This window comes from Apiospora phragmitis, assembly GCF_038363925.1.
Source record: "Apiospora phragmitis strain CBS 135458 chromosome Unknown utg000002l:1.0-5516284.0:1.0-5523493.0, whole genome shotgun sequence".
NCBI classification, from domain to species: domain Eukaryota; kingdom Fungi; phylum Ascomycota; class Sordariomycetes; order Amphisphaeriales; family Apiosporaceae; genus Apiospora; species Apiospora phragmitis.
Genome location: NW_027117400.1, coordinates 1,264,763 through 1,289,873, shown reverse-complemented (window position 1 = coordinate 1,289,873; position 25,111 = coordinate 1,264,763). Strand labels below are relative to the sequence as shown.

The 25,111-nt window shown below is 53.5% G+C and overlaps 8 protein-coding genes across 8 annotated transcripts; 4 read left to right on the top strand and 4 right to left on the bottom strand.

Annotated features, from left to right (window-relative positions):
* Positions 1-1,562: 1,562 nt before the first annotated feature.
* On the bottom strand, positions 1,563-2,628 carry PG994_001230 (uncharacterized protein; the record flags this gene model as incomplete). Its single annotated transcript, XM_066852639.1, has 2 exons — positions 1,563-2,346; positions 2,492-2,628. The coding sequence occupies 2 exons, from the start codon at positions 2,626-2,628 to the stop codon at positions 1,563-1,565; spliced, it is 921 nt and encodes a 306-aa protein (XP_066720780.1).
* Positions 2,629-5,612: 2,984 nt separating this feature from the next.
* Positions 5,613-9,136, top strand: PG994_001229 (HECT-domain-containing protein; the record flags this gene model as incomplete). Its single annotated transcript, XM_066852638.1, has 2 exons — positions 5,613-8,145; positions 8,199-9,136. The coding sequence occupies 2 exons, from the start codon at positions 5,613-5,615 to the stop codon at positions 9,134-9,136; spliced, it is 3,471 nt and encodes a 1,156-aa protein (XP_066720779.1).
* Positions 9,137-12,436: 3,300 nt separating this feature from the next.
* On the top strand, positions 12,437-12,969 carry PG994_001228 (uncharacterized protein; the record flags this gene model as incomplete). Its single annotated transcript, XM_066852637.1, has 2 exons — positions 12,437-12,699; positions 12,750-12,969. The coding sequence occupies 2 exons, from the start codon at positions 12,437-12,439 to the stop codon at positions 12,967-12,969; spliced, it is 483 nt and encodes a 160-aa protein (XP_066720778.1).
* A 703-nt stretch (positions 12,970-13,672) lies between these two features.
* On the bottom strand, positions 13,673-13,981 carry PG994_001227 (uncharacterized protein; the record flags this gene model as incomplete). The annotated part of the gene is made up of 1 exon (XM_066852636.1): positions 13,673-13,981. The coding sequence occupies one exon, from the start codon at positions 13,979-13,981 to the stop codon at positions 13,673-13,675; it is 309 nt and encodes a 102-aa protein (XP_066720777.1).
* Positions 13,982-14,510: 529 nt separating this feature from the next.
* Positions 14,511-14,870, bottom strand: PG994_001226 (uncharacterized protein; the record flags this gene model as incomplete). The annotated part of the gene is made up of 1 exon (XM_066852635.1): positions 14,511-14,870. The coding sequence occupies one exon, from the start codon at positions 14,868-14,870 to the stop codon at positions 14,511-14,513; it is 360 nt and encodes a 119-aa protein (XP_066720776.1).
* Positions 14,871-16,258: 1,388 nt separating this feature from the next.
* Positions 16,259-16,459, top strand: PG994_001225 (uncharacterized protein; the record flags this gene model as incomplete). Its single annotated transcript, XM_066852634.1, has 1 exon — positions 16,259-16,459. One exon carries the CDS (start codon positions 16,259-16,261, stop codon positions 16,457-16,459), a length of 201 nt encoding a protein of 66 aa, XP_066720775.1.
* Positions 16,460-21,632: 5,173 nt separating this feature from the next.
* PG994_001224 (glyceraldehyde-3-phosphate dehydrogenase) lies at positions 21,633-22,732 on the top strand (the record flags this gene model as incomplete). The annotated part of the gene is made up of 3 exons (XM_066852633.1): positions 21,633-22,355; positions 22,381-22,444; positions 22,515-22,732. 3 exons carry the CDS (start codon positions 21,633-21,635, stop codon positions 22,715-22,717), a joined length of 990 nt encoding a protein of 329 aa, XP_066720774.1. The 3' UTR covers positions 22,718-22,732.
* A 411-nt stretch (positions 22,733-23,143) lies between these two features.
* On the bottom strand, positions 23,144-24,726 carry PG994_001223 (RuvB-like helicase 2; the record flags this gene model as incomplete). The annotated part of the gene is made up of 3 exons (XM_066852632.1): positions 23,144-24,326; positions 24,416-24,642; positions 24,718-24,726. 3 exons carry the CDS (start codon positions 24,724-24,726, stop codon positions 23,144-23,146), a joined length of 1,419 nt encoding a protein of 472 aa, XP_066720773.1.
* Positions 24,727-25,111: the final 385 nt, after the last annotated feature.

Below are 25,111 nucleotides of genomic sequence, written 5' to 3'. Positions count from 1 at the left end.
CCGTGACCAACGCGCTGCTGAAGCGGCTGAGCCCACGCGTGTTCTTCACCGCCATCATCTTCGTCTGGGGCGTCACCCAGACCCTCATGGGCATCGTGCACAACTACCCGGGCCTGCTGGCGGCGCGCTTCTTCCTCGGCATCGCCGAGGCCGGCCTCTTCCCGGGCGTTAACTACTATCTGAGCTGCTGGTACAAGTCGTCCGAGATCGGCGTGCGGTCCGCCATCTTCTTCTCCGCCGCGGCTTTGGCCGGTTCGTTTGGTGGCTTACTGGCCGCCGCCATCGCGCTCATGGACGGCGTCGCGGGCCGCCCCGGCTGGGCGTGGATTTTTATTCTGGAGGGCATCGCGACCGTGCTGGTGGGCATCGGGTGCTGGTGGATGGTGTTTGACTGGCCCGAGGACGCGCGGTTTCTGGGCGCCGAGGACCGGGTCCGCATGCAGCGCCGGCTGATCGCGGATCGGCAGGGTCGCACGGCCGAGGACTTCGACAAGCGGCACATCTGGGCCGCCCTGCGGGACTGGAAGACGTATGGTTACATGTTCATCTACTGCGGCGCCTTGGTGCCCCTTTACGCCTTCTCGCTGTTCCTGCCGACCATCCTCAAGGGCATGGGCCACGTCGGCGCGCGCGCGCAGCTGCTGAGCGTGCCGCCCTACGCCGTAGCCGCGGTCCTGACAGTCGTCGTGGGCTTCGTCGCCGACAAGACGAAGTACCGCGGCTACTGCAACGCCGCCACCGTGCTGGTGGGCATCGTCGGCTTCGTGATGCTGCTCGCCTCGCAGAACCCGCAAGTCCAGTACGCCGGCACCTTCCTGGGCGCGGCGGGCATCTACCCGACCATCTCCAACACGCTGTCGTGGGTCATCAACAACACCGAGGGCTCGCTCAAGCGCGCCGTCGTGCTGGGCATGGTCGTCGGCTTCGGCAATTTGAATGGGGTCGTCTCGTCCAACATCTACCTGACGCGCGAGGCGCCCCGCTTCGCGACGGGCCACGGCGTCGTGCTGGGCTACCAGGTCGTCGCGCTACTGGGCGGCACCGTCGCGATGCACCTGGCGCTGCGCCGGATGAACCGCGACCGGCGCGCTGGAAGGTTGGACGCGAAGTGGGCGGCTATGGGCGAGGAGGAGCGGTGGGCCATGGGCGACATTCGGCCGGATTTCATGTATACTATGTGAACGGTGGCTGTAGTTGAGAAGGGATATTGATATTTCAAAGCGGTTCATTTGAATGAATACTACAAACTGAAGATAGTCAAGGTTTCCGACAGTGTTGCCGGGTTTCTTGCCCAAGGCATGAAAGCCAGTTGCCATCAGCACATCAAAATGCACAACATGACATATCGGTCATACGTGCCCTTTCCAAGGCTTATTTAGACTCTATTAACTGTCTCGCAGACACGAATTGGCCTGTGTAGTAGAAGTAGTAGAATTACGACGATGTAGTACCCTGCCGCCAAACGCCGCCAACGCCAGTTCGAACTCCGGCCCCAACCAATGCTCGCTTGCTCAAAATACAGAGAGGAACCCGTAGGAAATCAGATTAACCACCGCAGCACGCTACTTCATCCAGAACCACCGGCCTTTTGGTTTCTCGTCGAGAATCTCTTCCGCGTGGATCGTTTCGACCCCAATGGCTCGGAGGAGCTTGTGGATGCCGTGGAGCTCAACGTCGATGGCTTTGACAGCATCGTCGCACCAACCGGCCCCGGCGCATCGCTTCCCGACCAGACGGACTTTTCCGGGTTCTAGGGTTACGCTCTTGTCGAGGGTTCCGCTCAGCTTGACCTCGAAGAGCCCCTTGCGTGTATCCAGGCGGCCCTTCAGCTCAGCAAAGACCTTCCTCTGTTCGATGTTGTCATCACCGCCGCTCGTCTGGATCTCGAAGCTGCACGTGCCGAAGCTAATCTCGATAGGACTGGGGTTGGCGATCCGCAGCACTATCTGCACGTCGGCGCCGTTTTTCCCGCTGGGGGTGACCTCGGCCACGGTCACGCGCGGGCCGTCCATGCCCTTCATCTGCATCGTCTTGCTGTAGACGATGCTGCGGGGGCCGACGCCGAGCGCCTTGACGTCGCAGCGGCCGTTGCGCAGGTCCAGCACGGTCGCGGTCGACTCCAGGATGCTGCCGACGAAGTCCAGCAGGGCGGCCTTGCTGGTGATCTTGACGAGCTGGTTGTCGACCTGGACGCGGGCCCCGTTCATGCTGGTGTTCAGGGGCGGCATGAAGATCTGCCCGAAGCAGTTCCCCTGGCCGTTGTGCAGATCCAGCGTCATGGGGGAGATGGAGGCCGGTACGGGGCCAGTGTTTGTGGCGCGCGCATCCACCGAGATGTGAAAGGTACTAAGCAGCGAGAAGTCAACATCGTGCCCGTCGATCTGTAAAAACCCCAAACAGGCCTTTCACCGCCCTTTCTACGTTTATACAGTTCGGATGACGCACAGTAGCACGTACAGGGGAAGGAAATGCATTCAATATTGTAACTCACTCTTCGGTGACATTGCTGATGCGAACCAGCGAGACATCCAAGCGACTGTAATGCAGAATGCATTTGATGATCTTGTCGAAGGCTGATTCCATCTGGCCGGTGTGTGTCTGTACAAGTCCCTGAAAGCTGAAGTCCATAGTCTATCCCTTTTATTGTGGTGGTTGCTTTTAACCGGGGTGGCTGTTTAGTTTGCTTGTTGTAGTGTAAACGGGGAAGTCGAAGCAACTCGTGAAGCCAAACAGCGGGTTTCTCCTCAAAGGTTTCGCGAAGTGTTCCCAGCAACGATGTTTGCAGTCGAAAAAAGAGACGATGATGGCCTGACCTTTTGGTTCTAAATGAGCGGTGTTGCGTCCGTCTCTGCTTGCGGTGTTGTGGCCTGTCGAGAGCCAGCCAGATTTGCAACGATTGATTAGGGGGACGCGTGGGAGAGTGGATAGTGGGGGGTCCTTTCATGTGCTGTGCACCACCGCATTCGATGCGATTTGATGGGTCGCTTGCCCAGGAAGATCCATAATGATCACTCTTTGGTAGATAAGCCTCTGCCTGATCTTCATGGCGTACAGGGAAGGCACGGTGCGAGTGCGATGAGTGTGGTGTGGTGACAAATTGAGGATTGAAGCAGTGAGCTACACGCGGTCCTGTCTTGGGTGTGATCCAAAAGTTAGACCTTTGCGTATGCTCACATGAATAGATTACCTTGAGTGAATACCGGGCTTTGGGTGCGGATGGATGGACACGACTGTTCGGGAGTCACTTGATTCAGGCTGGGTACTTACCTACTTAGGTAGCCATAGCTAACGTCGGTATAACAACGCCTCAACACATGATCTATATTAAGATGAAGAAACATATAGAGGAGGTAGCGAGAAACTTGCTAAAGAGCATTGCATATGGTAGGATAGTGCTACCAATGCGAAGTATCATTGGAAGTTGTGTAGCCTGACCTAGAACAGTATATCCATGTTGCATCTCAGCTGAGGCAATGCGCACTAAGGTTAAGTAGTGGCAGGGCGCTTTTTGGGTGCACTAATAAGCCTTCCCTGCCGACAATGCAAGCTTCTCAGCTACATTCGAATCGGCCATGATCATTCCATCCTCTTGATGACCAGAACAGTGATTCCTTCGGGCTCTTCCTTGTGTCTTGTAGAGCTAGTGGTTTTTTATTTGCTTGGGTAATTACATTGAATGGCAATGGTGCATATTTGACTTATTTGAGGTTTGGTTTTGGGTCCACGGATCATATCGCCTGGGGGCGGACTCCTCGTGACTCGCTATTTTGGCAGATTTGGGGCCAGCTGAGCATTATGCGAAGCAAGTACTGCTTGTCATGAGATATCGCCAATCAACAGAGAGGAGTTGCTGCAGTGACGTTGGGATACAACCAATTGACAGAACTCTGTTGGCTCAGAGTTTCGGGCTGATGATGGTGTTGAACTTTGAGGAGCATATGCCCGCGGGGTGCCGAGCCCCTCCCTCTCTTCAACTTCCCTCTTGTTCTGGCAACTGTGTAAGGTATAAGCAGCCAAGGCCCGAGAGATAGCGATCCTGTGTCTGATCAGGGGAAAGACCCGTCAGAGAGCACATTGGCATGCATGGTGGATAGCAATCTCGAGCAAATTGTCAGGGAGACCAGCTTCTAGTTGTTATATTGAAGATTCATGTAAGCACTGCTGGACGCAAATTAGACGGCTGCTAACTATTAGCTTTGGGCCGCTTTTCGGGCCAACACTAAACCCAAGTGCCCCCGTTTCCAGGGCTCGTTGTAATGACAATGCTGGGGTAATCCGCCATGGGTCCGTCATGGCTCTTTGTTGTTTTCCGTACGGAGTTCTCATAGCCCCCAATCGCTGAGACGGGGCCAAGCGTGGACGGGACTGGGAGCAAAGGGGGCTAGGTTGAATAAGATGTACGCCAATACTCTGTACCTCTCGGAAACGAATGCGAATGGGCTGGGCCGGCCCTGCATAGTGGCACGTAAGCGTGAAGGTAGTTGGTGGCCATGGCCGCGTCGTTGCTCCCCTTAAATAGTAAAAAGCCAAGGCTGCGCTTACATGCAGCGAACGTTGGATGGAGAGCAGGATCTAGGTTAGGAAATAGAGACTGGTGGTGACAGCCAAGGTGCCGTCCTTGAAATACAGAGTGGGAATCTCGTAGTGAATGAGGGCATCCCTATCCATGTTTATAATGAAGCACCCACAAATATGCTGTCAGACACGAATATTCTGGAGTATCCCAGCAAGGCAGCATGCCATTTCATGGATCAGCAGGGGAAAGGCGCAGGTGTGTCAATGGACCAGACCCTGTTTGACGCCCGACCGAGGGAGGTCAGTAGCGGCAAATGGCCGGGAAGCCCTGCGATTCGCTCGGCAGTAGGACGTCACTCTGGGATGCGAGGGCGGCACGGACGGAACGGTGGTTTACTAACGTAGTTGGGCCTTACTTCAATGTTACTCTCAGCTTAGAGCCCCAAATTCGACCTTGCCCATTGATCTTCATAGTGCCATATCGTCGTGGGAGAGAAACTTTATTGTTCTGTTTACATTCTTGTATTCTAACATACGGGCGCTGTGCTTGACGACAGCTCCTCCTACTACTGAGATACTTGGATCACATATTTGACATTCCGCCCCGGGTTTATGCATGTCTTGGTCTTGCCTGGTCGCAAGCAAGCAAAGCAACCGAACCCCTCCACATACACTCGACTGCCCTTGCAGATAGGTCTTCAGCCATCAATTTGAACTCGAGCTCACCTCTGCAGTACTTGCCAGGCTAGCTACTACTGCTGCTAATACTAACGGTTACTGCTTCGACATTGCATTGCATTGATTGCACTGCGCTGTAGTGCACTACACTCGGTCACGTTCCCACCTACCTACCTACGTCGTTTTGGTCAATTCTACAGGACTGGGCATTACCTGGGATGACCAGTCATTGACGTGACCAAATATGTGATTGCGCCGAGTTAACGATTACTGAACGTTATGTTATTTGTGGGATTGGCAAGGTCCTTCTCCTAATTGAATCGCAGTGCAGGTGGGAACACTAGAAGAAACGGGAAGCAATGGCGTCACGATCAACTCGAGCGGCTACTTCCTACGAAAACGGGAGTAGATGCCCAGCCATGTCCATGTCGGCAGCCGCGATCCCACACCGAGGCCCTTCTTCACCACAGCGCCGGAATGGCACCACCACGCGAGCCCCCATGTCGAACCCGCGATTGAACGCTGCCGGTCTGGATAGCTTCTATCGTGGCCCACCTCCAGTCCAAATCGTAGACAGCAGCTCCGAAGAGGACGACGACTTTCTTGGTGCGAAACCCAAAGCCCCGAAACCCTCTAGCCGACAGCCGTCGCATTCTCGCTCAATGAGCCACCCATTCCCTTCGTTATTCTCATCGAAGAAGAAAAAAGCCATCGTCGACTTTAACGAATCGACCGATGACGACTACACACCCCCCAGGCCAGGGATGACCTCTGGGCCGAGCATGGCGTCGACGTCGTCTCGGAAGCCGCAACGAGGGCCCATCGACTTTCGCAACGGGAACTGCATGACTTGCGGCGGGCTGGTCAGGTGGCCGAAAGAGCTGGACGTATTCAGGTGCACCATCTGTCTGACCATCAACGACCTGAAGCCGCTGGAACACAACCATGGCGACGCCGCGAAACCCGCAATTGCCCCCACGATACCGTCGGTCGAGCACACCAAGCATCTTGTACAGGAGAGCCTGCGGCTTTCACTGCGACATTATACCGACTCTGCCGGCCGGGTAGGAAGTCCCGGAAATTGGCCGAGACGTTCGTCGTCGCGCGGAAGCGACGATTACTTCTCCCAAATGCCATTGCGAGAAAGGCATCAGAGATCAGCTTCGAGGGGCACACCACCGCCTATATATGTGCGCACTCCAGTTTTCGACGACTTTCCCGACGAAAACCTCGAGGCCAACCCGCTCAGCCAAAATGGGAATGCGAGTAGATCCTATTCGACCTCTTTTCCTGACCAGCGCAGTTCCGGCTTTCCTCTGCGGTCACCGGCAGCGCCGCCCAACCCCCTCGACGCGAAGTCCGTTTTCAAGCCGGTGGAGGAATATCTTATGGCTTGTTTTCGATCTCACGATTATTTCAATGCGGCTTTCATCGCGCGACGCCAAAGCTTCAGCTCCTCGCGCCCGGCTCCGTTTAAAATACCGAGGAAGCCCTTGCCGGACACCCGGCGCGAAAAAGTACCCATGGCCGAGGACCCCGTGGTAACTGAGCAGCTTGACCCCAGGATGCTGCTCTTGGGCAACTTCGCCGAGAACGGCATGTGGTGGACAGGCAACCAGCAAGATGTACCTGCTACCAGAACCCAATCAGCACGAAAAGATGATGCGCACTCCCTCGTCACCCCTCGGTCGCCACGAATCGATTGGGGGCTTGTGATGGAATGGTATCACACGATAACCAATACTGCCGAAGGATGGACTTCTGTCTATGACGAGCTGATACAGAATGACCCTTCGAAAGCGCTGCCTGACGCCGAGCGAAGCCGCTACGAGACACTCGTCCTTGACGCACAAGAGCACCTGCAACGGGTGTTATTGAAATGCACGGAGAACTTGCTCAAGAGACCTGGCCGAGTACTCAAGGATCCAGAAGACATCCGCTTTCTGTTACTCATCCTCGCCAATCCCCTGCTTCACGCTGGCCACAAGAGCTATTCCGGAACCTTCCCTAAGATAGCCAGGGAGAAGACGGGGCCTACGGCTAGTCAGAGAGAGAGTCCAGAGAAGAGCACCGCAGGCCGACATTCGGGAATAATCAAGCGCATACTTGGCCTCCTGTCTAATACCACTGAGCCATGCCATCATCATCTAGTTACTTGGTTCTCCAAGCTGCCTGAGCATTTATTCCTACAGCTCAAAGATCTTATCGGGGGTTTCGTAACATACCGTCTCACACGTCAAGATTCAAAGAAGCATGAGCATAGGATAGACGTGACGGCTGGATTGATTCCTCAGATGTCTAACAGCCGGACGAGCAACACCCCTGCTACGCTTCATGCCGCACTTGAAGCATCCAATGCCTCGAGGAAGCAAAAGAAGCCCCCGGAACCACCAAAGAGACTCCCTTACGCTGACGATTGGCAAATCAAGGCCGCATCGAAGGTCATGGCTTTGCTTTTTGCCGCCAACAACTTAACCCATGTTCGTCGGAATGAGGTGAGCACGCGGCACGCGCATGGCCACTTGTTGGCCACAAGCGACTTTTACAACTCGTTGCTTGACTGCATGGACTTCAAGGCAGATTTTGAGGAGTGGGAAGCTCGAAAAGGCAAGTTTGCCTTTTGCCAGTACCCCTTCTTCCTCAGCATCTGGGCCAAGATCCAGATTCTCGAATTCGATGCCAAGCGACAAATGGCTGGGAAAGCCCGAGAAGCTTTTTTCGATAGCATTCTATCACACCGGAGTTACACCCAATACTTGTTTCTCAGTGTTCGCCGAGACTGTCTCGTCGAAGACAGTCTCAAACAAGTTAGCGAGGTAGTAGGGAGTGGCAGCGAGGACATCAAGAAAGGGCTGCGCATCGAGTTTCGTGGGGAAGAGGGCATTGATGCAGGTGGGCTCCGAAAGGAGTGGTTTCTGCTACTAGTCCGGGAGGTCTTCAACCCAGATCATGGTAAGTTCATCCTCCCGTTGCCTACAATGGGTAGATGTAGCTGACCAACCCAGGCCTATTCGTCTTTGACGAAGACTCGCAGTACTGCTACTTCAACCCCCATACGTTCGAGACTTCGGACCAATACTTTCTTGTGGGCGTTTTACTAGGACTTGCCATTTACAACTCTACGATCTTAGACATTGCTCTCCCGCCGTTCGCATTCAGGAAACTCCTAGCTGCAGCGCCTCAATCAGCTTCGAACAATACCGCCATTCACCAACGGTCCGTCATGACATACACGCTGGATGAACTGGCTGAATTTCGACCGCGCCTTGCCCGCGGCCTACGCCAACTCCTAGAATACGATGGCGATGTGCAAGCTACATTCTGTTTGGACTTTGTGATTGATGTCGACAAATATGGTGAACGAGTTCGCGTTCCCCTCTGCCCAGGCGGGGACTCTAAGATGGTCACGAACAGCAACAGACGGGAATACGTCGATCTTTATGTGCGATACCTGTTGGACACGTCGGTTAGCCGCCAGTTTGAGCCGTTCAAACGCGGCTTCTTTACGGTATGCGGCGGGAACGCCTTGTCCCTCTTCAGACCCGAAGAGATCGAGCTCCTGGTGAGAGGATCCGACGAGCCGTTGGACATCACTGCGCTCCGGGCCGTCGCTACCTATTCGAGCTGGAATGGCACCGACAAGACGGCTCCGGAGCCACAGGGAGAGCCGACGGTCGAGTGGTTCTGGGAGACGTTTGGCGCGGCGACACCCAAAGACCAGCGCCGCCTGCTTTCTTTCATCACGGGCAGCGATCGGATCCCGGCCACGGGCGCCGCCTCGCTCGTCATCAAGATTACCTGCCTCGGCCCCGACACAGGACGATACCCCTCGGCGCGCACTTGCTTCAATGTTCTGAACCTTTATCGATACCAGACTCGAGAACACCTCGAGACATCACTATGGCGTGCTGTCAATGATAGCGAAGGCTTCGGGCTTCGTTGAAGAATGATGACACTCTCTCTTTCATACAATGTCGCAACATTATATGGCGTTTTACCTTTTTTTGTTATTGGCTGGCCACCCACGGATAGACAAACAGACAGACGGACCTATTGTGGTTTGATGAGGAATAGAGGAGGACGAGGAAGCACCATTGCATAACATATATTCTTACCATACCCGGAGCTATTACTCTACATTTTGTTTTAGGCCAATCGACTCTTCTTGGTTCACTATTACTATTGGCATGGGGCGTTTTGCCCTCAACTGTGTTCGGTGTGATTGGAAAGCTCTCGCCCTCTCTCCTGAGTTACCAACGGAGTCCCGTCTCGGCTCCAACCGGTTCAATCGAAGGTGGCCGTAGCGTTTCGAAGAGCGCCCGTTTACTACCTACCATATGGTCTCCATGGTTATGTCAGAATGGAAATAAGGCAATGAATTGAATGTCTGGTATTGTATTCCTGATCGTGAGGTAGCTCCGCAGGGAATAGCAGGTTCAGTGTGTGCCGTTTGTGTCATCCATCTCGCACCACACACCTCCTATCAAGTTGTAGCTCCCTACTTGAAATTGTCGGTCAGATGGGTGCCGTCTAACCGACGCGCTGATTCAGCTCTGGCGACCGAGGAAGGCTTTTGACATGTTCTAGGCCATGCTCGAAAGAGTGTATGTGTGCTACAGAGAGAGCTTGTTTCGACCAGACCGCCTGTCCCCCAAGCCTGTCAGCTACCTACAGTTACGACACCAAAACGAGTATGGCCCCCTTGGGTACTTACTGAACCTAGGCACTGGGGGATTCCCCTTGCGCGAATTTACATGACGTAATCTGTCGTTACTCCATATCCAAGGTAGCTAGCATGCACGCCCACGTTCACGTGGAATGAAAGCTCATGAACGGTCTAGCTGCATACCTGGCTCGAGTCATGCAATGCATAGGCGGCTCTCTCTCTCAACACATCTTCCAAGGCGGACTCGTGCCTACGAGATGCTAGTCAGATGCGGGCCAAAGCTGCCTTGTCGTAGTCGCGAAGTGGTATGCAAGCCGGGGAGAGGGGTATTGTGGTACTCTGCAATCTGATTGCTTGGCTTCGGTGTTCATCTTGATGACGCCAAACCATGTCTCTCCCGTGGTAGGCATGCATTGCAGCATTCTAGCACGAACCGTGGAGGCTGGTCAGCAGCATGCCTGCCCCCTGTCAGATTGAACGCAATCGTGCGTTACGCTGTTGACTGCTTCTTGCTTGCTTGGCCATCTCAGATTCCATTGCCCTACGTGTATGTCAGCGGTAAACCGAAGCCGACAGCACGATGAAGTAATCATACAGATAGTATATATACTTTAGATTAACCCTATCGTTGTCCTCCTATTGTAAAGCGCTTGTTATACGAATACTGCCGACCGCTTTTCCCGTCGCGTGTTTCAACCCTTATTTTCATCCCATCCCAAGTAAATGAATGACTCATACTGCCTTGGTTGACATGAGCTTGAATCCCCAAGCGGCTTCTTATCGACGACTCCAGAGTACCCCAGATCTGATAAACAACCTTACCCTACTCACGTTTCCGTCCCAACCTCCACCGCCCTTCACACCGCCGCCGTGGAAATCGCCAAGGGCTGTAGGGCAGTAGATGAGGAGAGGCCGATCCGCTCGGAGGGGATCTGCACCAGCATCAGGGGCCCGCATGAGTTCTTACCAAGAACAGCAGCCGCCACTCCATCCTACGAGTCAAGGTGTTGGCTCCCCGGGAAGGCGGCGAGGTTCTGGCCATCGACGTCGAGATTAGCCTATTCCCTCGTCTTGTGCAAAAGCGCCTTTTTCGTTTTTTGTAGGTACGCACGCTCGCCCACCATCACAAATCACTCGAGTGCCTCTTTCGGCAGACATGACAAGGCGAAGTCGAAGCGGAATCTTTCGCGCAGCACGGTCTCCTGGTGGTCGTCAAGAGGGAGGGAGAGAGAGAAGAAAAGTATATGGTCATTGTAGGTCGATATTGCTGCCGTTCACGGATGATTAGGAGTCCTGCACATGAATCGATTGGGCCCGATCCTCCAAAAGCAGAGGAACCTCGGTATATCCAACCAGAAGCTCTTGATGCACATTCTCCGTAGCCATGATTACGGCCGGTATTGTTGCAATGAGCATCTGCATTGATCGGGCAATCTCATAAGCGCCGGTACAGCCCCTGAGGCTGTGCAGCTAGCAAACTTCACCGCCACTGTATGTGATAACTTTCTAAAGAATATGGCATTTGTGAGGCATCCAGATTTCATCTGCATGTGCACGATAGCAACGTTACAACGTGGGCAACAAATGCTTAATTAAGCTCGTTGACCCTCGGCGCTTTCGTCCGACCTCCATGTTAGTAGGTGGTGAAAACATGGGGGAACTACCGATCCCTAAACCTAGAAACTCAGATACAGTGTAGAGTCCTGCTACTTGCTTCATCGACCGTCTGAACTACCATTGTCATAACAAAGTTCGTAAGTTGGCCCCCTGTTAGAGGGCAGAGGAACATCTTCACCGCCAAAGCAAACTGGTAGACGCCATCACAGATGAAGTAGTTCGCAACGACACGGCGATGCACGCTGCTGTCCGACTGTATGATACCGCTCATGCGACGTTGTAGAAGCCCGGCGTACACCATCGGTGCCTTGTTGGCAGTCAAAGTCAGTGGCAGAGTAATACGCCACTGGACATACCTTATTACCTAGGGAACTAAGACTTCGTTCTCGGCCAAGATCTACAAATATAGGGTGGCCGAGCGCATGCTTACTGGTCGGCCATCCCGAGTTGCTCCAAGTAACCAAGTTGCTCGGTATAGGAATCGTGTAAGAGTCAAGAGCTTATTTTTTTTTGGTGATGCCTGGCCTCTGATGGTGTTGTTCTTCGCTTCGTTAACTCCATCCTATTTCGCGGCTGCTTCGACTACGGTTTGCTACGAAGATAGGATTATTTGACATTGGTATCGGACCTCGACCATTCTCGTCCACGACTCGATTTCTCATCCATCCTATTTCTCTCCTACCATCCCAAGAAACAGCTATCTCTAGTCCAACGCCCTTGGCTCAATGCCCAGACGCTCTCGGAGCCGAGTCTTCTTTTTCATCGACGCCTGATTTTTATTTCTTGCTGTACTTGAAGAAGAGAAGTCTTCACCAAACGTGATTTAGGAACCGAGCAAAAAAAAGAAGGGGAAAAAAGAGAGACGAACCGAAAGCCAAAGAGGAAAGGGGGGGGGCGAGACAGACCAACAAGGAAGCTCTTTCTTTCTTGGTAATTTCTATTACTATCGTCGTCCATACCATGGCGAACACAGACAGCAGCGGCAACATGGACGTGACGGCCGAGTCCATCATCGCCTTGGTCGGCATCGTCCTGGCCCTGCCGCCCTGCATCGTGCTGGTGTGGAAGTGGCGCATCATCCGCCGGGCGTTGCGGAGCGGACAGCATATCACCACCACCTTACCCGTGGCGGAGACTCCGCAGGAGGTGGCGGCGATACAGCGCCTCAGCCTGGGGGATGACGTGGCGCCCATACTGCCGCTCCACCACGGCCAACGGACGTTGTCCGGGTCGACGGCGGCCACGAACGCTTCGTCGGCGGCGCCATCGATAGCGAAGAGCTTGTCATCGTCGTCGTCGTCGACGATCACAAACAATTCGTCGATGACGGACGTCTCGACTTCCGCGGCGCCGCTGTCGATATCCAAGGCCTCGTCGTCCACCACTATAGCCGTCTCCATACCGATTTCCTCGGAAATCGAACAAACCTCGCCTACTACGGCGACAAGGGCGTCACCCTCGTCTGCAGCAACAGCGGCAAGCGGTCTCAATAACAATCACAACAACAACAACAATAACAAACAAGGTGACAACAGCCTGAGCGCGCCCCAGCGTATCGAGCTCGTCGTGATGGAAGGGAGGATCCAAACCATACAACTCCTCTGCCGGCACAGCTTCTCGCCCCTGTTTCGCATACCGGGCTATCCGTACTCCCCTCGAGTCGCCGGTATGAGACCATAATCCACAACAGCCACATCGACTTCCCCTTGTTCGAGGATGAAATCTCATTCGTTCAGCGCGCATATACATACATACATACATACACCCACTGTCACGGCCTTATACAATCTGCCTGCTAACACTTATTTCCTAATGAAATGCTTCCTCGAGCCTCGCCTCTTTGGGATGGAAAATTACTAGTAGATGGCGTTGCTTTCACAAGGAGGAAGCTATTCAAACTGCTAGTTTACGTCCCGACGTGGACAAATTGGGCGAGATGAGCGTTTGTGCCAACGTACATAGACCTGAATTTTGAGTTCAATTCACTGTGCTAATGACGGCATGTTATCATTTTTCTTCTTTCCATTGCTTATGAAAGTTTCGTGCAAGCCTCCTTGCGTATCTACGGCATAACCGTTGCCATAACCATTGCCATACCATGTCTTTCCCCCCTTGGGCAAGCACGACATCAATGGAGTAACCCACAAAGTAATCCATGAAGTAATCAATGGAGTAATCAATAAAATAATCAAACCCCTACTGGTGGACCTCCATACCTCCCCACTCGAGTACACGGAAAGCCTTCGTGTCCTTCATCGCTTCCTGGTCCTGGCCAATATGGCTGACCCAGTCGACAGTCGTGTCCAACTCGGTCGAGGCGGGGTCAACACCCGAAAAGAGCATGAAGACTCGGCTGATGGTCTTGGGGGGCTCGACGCCGCGGAGCTTGATGACTGCGGCCTTCGCAAAAGCAGCTTGGGGCACAAAAGTGAAGCGGATATAGAGGTTGCGATCGCGAATACGCTGAAAAGCCGGAAGCCAGTAGACGATGAACTCGGTCCGCATAGCAGGCGTGAGGCAGAGGTTCGTCAGGACGGTGTCGACACGGCCAATGAGTTACTCGAACGGGAGCGTCTCGTGCCGGTGCTGCATGAATGCCTGCGGGGCGGCTGGGTGGAAAGAGTCCAAGGAGGCGCGCGTTGGGGCGGAAACAGAATCTCCGTACCGAGGCAGCGAAATTGCTTCCCAAAAGAGGTAGGAGCAGTTGAGGCCTGTTTTCTTGTCTGTCATCGTGCCATCAGACTTGACGTCGACGGTCCATGACGTGGAGGTTTTGCCCAAGGCGGCTGTGAGAGATGTAGTCGGAGGATAGAGGACGCTGAAAGTCCACTCGCCACAAAGCGTCACCTCGACTTTCACATCGCTTAGAGGATTTGGTGACAGGAGGTAGATGACCGGGTCAATCACCCACCTCTTGCAAGCCTTGAAATGTATCGTGGAGCCATCCACAACTCCCTAGTAGTCCAGAGGTTGGCTGTTGAACAAGTCTCTGTCTCCGAACATGAGCTCCTGTTCATGTGATGGGGTACCTTCACTATCCTGGATGAGATGTTTCAACTGCAGGACCGACGTCGAGGGTTTGATCCTGAGTTGGATAACTAGTTCCATTGTAATACGTATTGACTTTGATACTGACTTCTCTTTCGGGTGGGGAGGCTGCCAGGACGCGAGGACATTCCTCGTCATCCTCGATCTTGGGATTGAGAGATGTATCGATACTTAGATCATCGTTTGTGTGTTGTTCACCTCCGTTGCCGTTCTCCAAGTGGATGCTCGAGACGCCCTGGACATGGATGCTCGAGCCGTCCTGGACACCATCCCAGGCTTCATGGCCCAGCTCCCACCTGTTGTACTGTTTAGTCTGCACGCTCTGTTCCAAGTAGACTAAGCACATGGGTATAAAATGACTTACAATGGCGATGAGTCGTTGCAGATATCGGGGCGATACAGGACGCGGAGCTGCTTGGCTTGATCTTCGTCGAGGGAGAAACAGTCAGAGACTTTGGCCAGCATTTGATGCCAAGTAGACGGCTTGGGTATGTACAACCGGCGGTCATTATATGACAGGCCTATGAAAGACATCTTGGCTTTTGATGTGGCAGGCGTTGAACGAAGTAACGCGGTGGGTATTAATGTTTATCCCGGGATGCTTGATATGATGGGCAGGGATGCGTGATAAGGAGCAATATTGTTCAAGTCAGTGCCCATATGGGTCTTGTTAAATAGTGATCACTTTTGAATGTCTGCCTAGGTAATTAAGGAAGGTATAGGATGACTGCCTGTGAATTATATGTCTGAGGTACCCGTACAATGCTAGGCTGGTATAAATAAGCTATTGAGCTGTACCTAGGTAGTTCAAATTCTGCTACCGTATTGCTAATTAAGTACTAATTCCATGTAATTCCACGCCTATTCCACGTTGATTCCATACCCATGTATACCTTCAAGTCGAAGGTGGACGTTTATTCCACGTGCAGTGTACATCTGATCGATGGTTATTCCGTGCGTATAGTGATCCAGCCTTTTCTCCTACTGACCACATCTGGGCTGTCTTTGTCATGCGCAAACCGCAACAAGGTTGAGTCTCACATGGATGATTAGGCACTTTGTTGAAATAAAGGAAAGAAGCAGCATCCGGATGCTATCAACTTCTCGAGGGTTCAACCGAGAAACTGAGACAAAGATTACAAGGTAGGACATCTCTTGGGCTGACTTTATCAAAACTGCGTACATGTCTGGATGCTAGGTTTGTTGGTTGTGCTCCTTCTTCCCCACACGAGAGCTGCTGTATTTCGGCCCAAATAACGCATACCTTCTTGCAAACCCAGTCAATCTGAGATTCCCTTCTCTATCGAGTGATATCACCTCATGATTCCGTTGTGTTGCTTCGCTCCTAGTCTCCTGCACATCAGCCCCTTTTGACGGAGACTTCACCTGACACAGTCCCGTTGCCTCCAGACCGCTGCTGGTCATTTATTCCATGCAAACGTAGCTGGCCAACACTGTATATTTCGCCCCCATTTCTCGTAAATGCAAAGGTGTTTGTAATGTTGGGGACTCAGACGAGGGAGGGTGTGACAATTTGTCGTTTCATGAATCCAGTGCGTTTGTATGGATTGCATAAAGCATCCCATGATGATCCTTTCCTCTTCGAACTCGAGCATTTTATCGAAGCTCTTGTGGTGGGACTTGTGTTATCATTATACAGCCCCTCTCACACACCAGTTGTACTCGTAGCTCGAGTAGAAGAAGCCTTCAGCCACCCGCTTCCCCTGACGGAGGATGAAAGCGATGACCCTCCGGAACTTTGTACGTCTCCTACTCCCCAACTGTTGGTATCTATGCGTGGAGGAGCGCCAGCCTTTCCGCGGCAGCAACTCGGTCATGGAGTCCATCGTCGATGAGGTGGGGTCTTTGACCAGTATGCCCGAGCCTCCTCCTTATGAAGTCGTGGATGGTGGCTGCAACGGCCAGAACGAGTAGGGACTAGATGCGAAGGTTGTAGAGAGGATTGGGGAACGAGTGGCCTGATCCAGGAATTGGGCTATTGCCTGCTTGGGCGTGGGTGATCAAGCAAGGTTGAGGGAGAGATCCGTTGGGGCAGCCCTGTACCCAATAGCATCGTCCACAAATGCTAGAAGAAAGACTTCGGATCTGGGGCACAGGGACGGGGCCCGGTGCAATTATAGAGCCTTGGGCATGAGCACTAACAGGGCATCCGATGAAATGGTGTGCAAAGGCGACACCGCTCGACTTAATATCGAGCCATACCCCGGATTCGCAGGATTTGAAACACACGGCTAAGATTTTAGCACGAACGATCGTCTCGTCTGTCTCACTTGCATTCGAAGGAAGGAAGTCAACGAACAAAGAAAGGCCCGAACCCGAGTGCGGTGCCAAAGTAAGCCGTGTGTGGACATGTGTCGGATATTGCCCCATTAGGCAAGCGTCATGATGTCAGCCGAGGCGGGTCAGGATTCTTATGCAGGCTTACAAGCTTACGGCCAATCGCAGGGCCGCTATAGAACCTGAAGAGAAGCTCTGTTGCTATTTTCGATGCCGTGAAACGTCCGCTTGGCCCGGGGGCGGTATAAGCTGCATGTCTTGGCCAGTCAGATTCGAGCCCCCAACCCGGCTGATGGGGAAGTGATCTACGATCGTGAATCCTCTCGGCTACCCGATGACGTCTCCTTTATAGCATTGCGTATTGGCCAAGAAGGGCCTCCGGGAAAGACAAAGAGGAGAGGGAAAAGAAGAGAGAGCTTATGCAATAAATGGTAAGTGGTCAAGCTTCATCGTAAGGACATCTAGCACTACGCAGCAGCGAGTAATCGGCGCTGTCCAAAGCTGACCTATCAAACACTCATTGTGTGCCAATAGTAGAGCCATGCCAGCTGCGTATATAGGAGACTGCATGTATTGATCTGGCCAGGATATGTTGGTCACAAATAGATCCTTTATACTAACTAAGGAAGATCGCCACCGAGCCGCAGACGCCGTTTATTAGGCTCAATGCTGCGTATAATGATAGTGAAAGGGTATAAGTAATGGACTTATGGACTTTAAATTGCAACATCTGAGGGTTTGGAGTTTGAATATCTGTTGGATACTAGAGACCTGTAAGTTCACCTTCGTGACTTAAGCTTCCCCACACCCCTTTCCAACCAGTAAGGTGCAGGAATCACCCCTGATGCCCTCATGTTTTCACATCTTTAAACTACAAACAATGCTCAGGTATCTCGAGCTGCACTTCATTGAAACATTGGCATATGATCTTGACAAGCAACGATCCGTGTCGTATTGCGTCACATCGGTGCCTGGCGGCTGAAATGGCCGTAGTACTAGGTCTAAACCATGAACTCCTTGACCGGACAGATCAGCAGTGTTGGCACTAAGCCTCAAAATAGTAGTCATAATAGGCTGAAACATGATCTGAGGGACTATGTAGTTGATGGGTGTCCATATATCATTACTTATCACGGGACTACTTGTTGTCGCCTGAACTAGGCACACTTCCCTATACCAAGATTCCAAATCACGTGGCGTTGAAGAATGTCTGCAGTCTGGAAGGTGAGCTCAACATAAACGAGCGGGTGTCGCCGATGCCAGTAACTTGACATCAACTTCCCTTCTCATGCGCTTGGCTGCAAGAGCAAGAACATTGAGGGTGGTGTCTTTGTCGTGCATGGCGTAGACGAGATAGCATTGAACCATTGGCACAGGTGCCTCCCGCTGCCTCGATTAGGAGTTCCAAGACAGGCTCGGCTATCCTCTGAAGAGTGAATCCAATTTGAAGACATCTCGTCGCATCAGCTCGCAGCCTTGATATGCAATCCGCAACGTCTTGGGCGCATGCGGGGACATTCTCATAAGTTCGCAGTGGGGGTGTTCCTGCCTCATCGATCGATCAACTTGAACTACCCACAAGTCCGACGAAAGCTCAGAGGGAAGCGCAGCGGCTGGCGAAGAATCCGGGGGACCGGTTCGAAGCAATTCCATTGTGATGTAAGTAAGTTAGTATTGTAAGCTCTCTTCTCAATCGCATGAAATCTGGCTACTTGCTCTGTGATGTGGCGTGACTTGGCCAAGTCGGTGTGTTTAATATCGGACCGAGCCGGCGGCTACTTGGCTTCGATCGTACGTTCAGGTCTGTCTCAGGAGCTATTGCCAGCAGGAGGACCGAAATGGCCTGGCCCCATCCCCGTTTCCATTGACACAGCGCATCGCCACAACCCGAATCGGGCGAAACCAGGATTGGGAAAAGCGGCTCGAAACATTCGTTTGTCAGCAAAAACGAACGTCCATCCATCATAGCATGGTGTTATTCGGTGGAGACCTCGTCGCCGCAGTTGCAGAGGCGCGACCCCTCATCGCTTCCGAGCTGGGTTATTCGGCCCTTGTGCACCCCGGCCGAAAGCGCCAGAGAACTCCGTTATGATCGGGCGGGTTGAGTAAGCCGGATACCACCCTCAACCCTGGTAAAAGTCACAAAGAAGTTGGCCATCATTCGATATTTCGGGATATCACGGTCAAGGAGATGCACCAGAGAACGGAACCAAGTGCAAGAGTGCAAATCTGGCATAATATTCGCTCGTGGTAGTAGTGGTTGTTAGCAACTTGAAACGCGGGTATATGGGGAGTCGCTTTCAAGCTGTTGGACAGTATGCGTGAGAGCGCCGTACTGGTTGGTGTAAGTAAGTCGTTTCCAGATAATCCCGCAAATCAGACCACGGAGGTGCCGTTGGATCGAAAAGTACGGCGTCTCCGGAAGGGCGCGGAGTTAGGATCTGCCAATCGACGCGTAAAGGTCCGTGAAGGTCCAAGGTGATTGGAAACCGGCGGCCGGGCATGTGTCCTTTTGAAGGATGTGCGAATTAGGCGATGGAAACAGGACCCTTGATGATCCTTTGGCGCATGAAAACCCCTCCAACGCAGGAGGGGTTCTTGCTTGGAGGGGCCGGGAATCGCAGGATCAGTCTTACATGACGCAGGGTTTTCCAAATCTGTCTGGCTTGGAAACACAACAACAAGCTCGCTGTTACGTGTAATAAGCGAATGTCGAGCCGTATTACGACTTCACGATGCACCTGTCCACGCATACGGTATGTGACTCCAACACCGCGGCCAGTCATCGAGGACGTTTGGCCCGCGTGTGGCGAGAGTTTGTCCAGCCGTATCAGCCGGCATATGGGAATTGGAACTTCTCAGGCGAACATCAGGAATAGGCCCGTTTACATGGACAAGTCGGCCCCGCAATTGAACTAGGTCGAGTTTCGTTACCCAGCGAGCCCGGGCAGCTTGTTCAGTAATGAGAACGCAGAAGAAACTCGATTTGTTTCTTTCTTTGGGAGCGCAGACCAAAATAGGCCGACTTCAGGGTTGTCGGACGAGGGAGCCGAAACATTTGGGAAACAACGTAACGTGCTTGGCGTATGCACGTTGCCCGAGATCTGCGCGGGATTCGTCGTTTCGTGGCTGGCAAATAAAAAATAGCTAGTTGGTCCGGGATAGGTATGCGATGTGCAGTACGTAGGGTCCAGACCAGAAGCTTCCAAGCGCTCACCAAGCAGCAGCCAAGCGTTTGCAGTGTTGGCGAGGTAGGCGATATTGCTGTTACCAATAGGTTAGATACCAGTGGGCTCCGCTATCGCATGGCCTGGCCCAGAGCCGGTGGGTGTCATTTATGTGTCAAACGTTCGATAATCATGTCCGTCCACAGGCCGGGACCTGACTTGACCTGATTACGCCCGGAATCGACGGAGCTCGCCCATGCGCGCCGCACGTTGGCATGGCATTTTGCAGAAAATCACTTGACAGTCGCATCACAGAGGTCAGAGGTGAATGGATCTTGGCCCTCTTTATACAGTAGAGTGGCGCTCCCGGGCTAGCTAGATCTGCAGCGCCCCTTGGGCCGAAAAGCCTCGGGCAATATTGTGAGAGCTTCCCGCAGCCCGCCTATAGCACCAGCAGTACCGAGATTCCGGTTGCTGCAGCCGTACCATTTTCGTAGCATCCTATAGCGAGGCTGACGCTCGGCTGTCACGGGGATACCTGGCCTGTACAAAGGGCGGTTTGAAGCTGGTGTGAAGCAAGCACTGCTCTTGAGCATCTGATAGTTTAGTAAGCTGTAACCAAACCTGGCGATGCCATCATGGTCCCCTCAAGTTTCTGTGAGGAAGGTCCGGCCGGTGGTTTGCTGTGGAAAGCTCCGTTCCACCTGATAGGGTGATGAGTTATTTTTACTCTCCCTTACTCGTATGAGAAACGAATGCTGTGCCAACCACAGATAGCAAGAGCTACCCTGCCTGCTTGCCTTACCAACGGAGAAAATTTTACCAGCCATTATCCCGCGCCTGGGCAAGCTCTGTTACGCACACTGTCGCAAGAGCTTCGTGTTAGTGAGAGCTGCTTGGGAGACTAGGTACTGGACTGAGCGAGCGGGGGCGGGGGTTGACATGGGACACGACCTTCCATGCCCAGGCGAGATAGGATCGCCAACAAAGACAGATTAGCGGACGACAAAACTCTGATATCCAAAGGTTGAGTAATTAGAGCAAGCATGCAGGGTTCCGGGACTGCACTCGAACGGGTCGACTGCTCTATCCTTCCATCCGTCATGCTGTATTGAGTGCATTGCATCGAACATATCGATTGCCCCAGATATATCCCAGCTTTTAGTTGCAGGTAGAGCTGAGAGGACAGCTCAGCTAGGTGCTAGGCAGAGCTCTGGTGCTGCTTAGACCGGCGGGTGAAGTAATAAGTCACTGGGATGTACTCCTTAGCAATTGGTACAGTGCCAGCGTGGGAGGAAGCTCCGAGTTTGTGCCTCCCAGTTGGAAAACGCACGGGTCTCATTTGCCATTGGTGCCAAGTGCCCCTCCTCAACCTTTGCTTGCTGAAGTGGAAGTCATCAACGCCCCACCAAATCCGAGAGTGCCCCTCCTTTAGTTTGATTTGGCTTGTTGCAGACACAGACAGGGCAGAGAGGGAAATAGAGCGAGCTATCAGAAACAGTTGATAAACCCTCGCCTCTCCCACGCCTTCCGACCAGAAGACCTCTCTTGATTCTTCCCTCTCATCATCAAATCCTCATCACCCCTCTCCAAACAACCACATCCCATCCTATTTCCACACATCACTTTGCAAATCCATCAACATGGCTGTCAAGGTTGGTATCAATGGTTTCGGTCGTATCGGCCGCATTGTCTTCCGCAATGCTGTTGAGAAGGACGACGTCGAGATCGTCGCCGTCAACGACCCCTTCATCGCCCCCGACTACGCCTTGTACATGCTCAAGTACGACTCCACCCACGGCCCCTTCAAGGGCACCGTCGAGGTCAAGGGCAGCGACCTGATCGTCAACGGCAAGACCGTCCGCTTCTACACGGAGCGTGACCCCGCCGCCATTCCCTGGTCCGAGACCGGCGCTACCTACGTCGTCGAGTCCACCGGTGTCTTCACCACCACCGAGAAGGCCAAGGCTCATTTGATTGGTGGCGCCAAGAAGGTCGTCATCTCGGCCCCCTCCGCCGATGCCCCCATGTACGTGATGGGCGTCAACGAGAAGTCCTACGACGGCAAGGCCGACGTCATCTCCAACGCCTCTTGCACCACCAACTGCCTGGCTCCCCTCGCCAAGGTCATCAACGACAAGTTCGGCATCGTCGAGGGTCTCATGACCACCATCCACTCCTACACCGCCACCCAGAAGACCGTCGATGGTCCCTCCGCCAAGGACTGGCGTGGTGGCCGTACTGCGGCCCAGAACATCATCCCCTCCAGCACCGGTGCCGCTAAGGCTGTCGGCAAGGTCATCCCCGAGCTTAACGGCAAGCTGACCGGTATGGCCATGCGTGTGCCTACCCCCAACGTCTCCGTGGTCGACTTGACCTGCCGTCTTTGAGAAGGGTGCTTCTTACGACGAGATCAAGGCCGTCGTCAAGGCCGCCGCCGAGGGTCCGCTTAAGGGTGAGTTACTATTTCTATCCACACATCATGCATACCGAAAGCATTGTATACTAACTCGTCATGTGCACAGGCGTCCTGGCTTACACCGAGGACGATGTTGTCTCCACCGACATGAACGGCCACAACGCCTCCTCCATCTTCGATGCCAAGGCAGGTATCGCCCTGAACGATAAGTTCGTCAAGCTCGTCGCTTGGTACGACAATGAGTGGGGTTACTCCCGCCGTGTCCTCGACCTCCTGGCCTACATTGCCAAGGTCGACGGCAACGCCTAAATTCGGCCTACACCAAAACTATAGACTAAGGGTATGAGATAGGCAGGATCCTCTGGCGAAATGGGTTAATCACGAAAACAAAAGCGGCCAGCCGCCGTAATGATATGAATGAAATGAGGAGTAGGATTAGGGGAAACCAACGCCGCTCGCGCCTTGGAAAATAGAACAAAATGAAATCAATGACATTAGATCCCTAAGCTTCTCTTCTTCACCTAATCAAAAAAGCCTTGTGAAACCTATTGATATAATACATGTACAAGACTCTATGGGCTGGCTGGCTGCCTGACTGACTGACTCTGCAAAGCTTCTCATTATCCATTTTAATTGCCCACTGAACGCCGTACTTTACTTTGGTATAAGCAGCTCATTCTTTCAACTCTCGTGTAATATGCCAACGAACGCCTTCAATAAACAACAACAACACATTTAGCTAGTAATTTCCATGGCATCGCCTGCCTGCCCATTTGTAATCGCAAAATCCACCGCCCCGTCTTCGCCAATCAGCCTCTTCTCCGACGCGGTCACAAAGCCGACGCTCCGGGCCGGGTCGTAGAAGAGCTTGAAGCTGCGCTGCACGTCGTCGATGGAGATCTGCTTGGCCTTCCGCTTGGCGCAGACGAGCTGCGAGGTCGTGATCAGGTTGCTGGCGTAGCGCAGGCCGGCCTCCTGGCCGATCTTGGTGAGCAGCGCCAGGGCGTCGGGCGAGACCTCGACCTCTTCCTCCTGGGCGCGGATCGCGAGGATCTTGTTGATGTCGTCGGGCGAGTAGGACTGGGTCTGGATGATGACGACGCGGTCGAGGAAGTCGAGGGGCAGGCCGTGCGGGCTCTTGTAGTCGGTGCCGCGGATCTTGGAGTGGCCGCGGTTCGAGGCCATGATGACGATGGGGGCCAGGTCGTCCTCGAGGGCGCGGTTGATGTAGCTGAAGCACTCGATGTCGAGCATGTGCACCTCATCGATGAAGAGGACGCCCGGCACGATCTCGGCCTTGCCCTCCTCCTTCCACTCGGCCACCTTGGTGTTGATCTGGTCGCGGATCTCGCTGCGGATCTCGCCCGTGTCGCCGCTGAAGAGGGCCAGGAAGCCCTGAGTCCGGCTGTTGATGACGTCGATCTCGTGCAGGGTGACGGTGTGGACGACCTCCTTGCGCTTCTGCAGCTCGCCGTCGGGGCACTGCAGGAACTTGGTGTCGGCGCCCATGGCGTCGTAGTCGCGCGAGCGGGCGTAGGAGCGGCCGAGCTTGGTGATCTTGCCGCTGCTCTTGTCGATGCTGATGATGTCGCCGGCCATGACGCGCTCCTTGGTCATGGCGTCGATCATCTTGGCGCCCATGTCGTAGACGGCCTCCATGTCGGTCGTCTTGATGGTCAGCTTGCCCTGCTTGGCGCCGCCCGTCACCGACCGGTCGATCTGGATCTCGACCACCTCGCCCTCCATGATCTCCGACTCCTCCTTGATGCGCACGCCGATTGATTTGCGGAAGGCCTGCGTCAGGGCTTCGGTCTTGGACATCTCGAGGGAGAAGATTTCGGACGAGGCGAGCGAGGTGAAGGGGACGTCGGGCCCGAGGGACTGGGCCATGCCCGTCGCGATGGCGGTCTTTCCTGTGCTGCGACGGAGGGGAAAACGGAGTGTTAGTTCCATCCAGACGTGCGCGCGTTGTATAGAGCAGCCAGTTGGGGTATAAAGAGAACGTACCTGGGAGGACCTGCGATCAGGACAGCCCGGCCAGCAATCTTGCCGACCTTGATCATCTCGAGGATCACCGCCGCCGCTCTTCGGGCCTTCTCCTGTCCCACCAGTCCTTGCGATGACTGTCGCGGCTCTAACGTGTCGGGGTCAACGCCCAAGCCTCGAATATGTGAGTGAGCTGCGATGAGGTTCAAGCCTCGCAGCTCCTTGCTCTCGCCGACGGTCATCACCGGCTATATGCAGGAAGAGAGGCGTTGTCAGTAAGGTAAGCTACATGTTTGTGTTTCTGGAAGTCGCAGATAACCTACAGCCGCCATTTTGTAGAATATCGAGTCGACAACAGACTCTTTCTCTAGGTAATTGTTGGGGTGGCTGACGAGAAAGAACCGTTTTGTTTGGCGACAAGGTATGATTGGTGTTGGTTAATTAATGGGCTGGTTGCTTCTATTTTAGAGCTCTGGGACAGCTGAGGCTGGCAAAATTCAATGCTGGAAATATTATTGGAATGACAGCCCAGACTGGCACGCGTCTTGCGATGGAGCTTGGATCTTCTTGTGGCGCTTATCGCTGGCTCTTGAGGCTGTAGCTTCTGACCAAGCCACAGCTATATATTTTAGAGTAACCTACGGCCTGCCGACCCGACCTCAAGTGTTAAACCTCTAGCTAGGTTACCTACCTAACTGCTCCTTCGGGCCTCCAGGA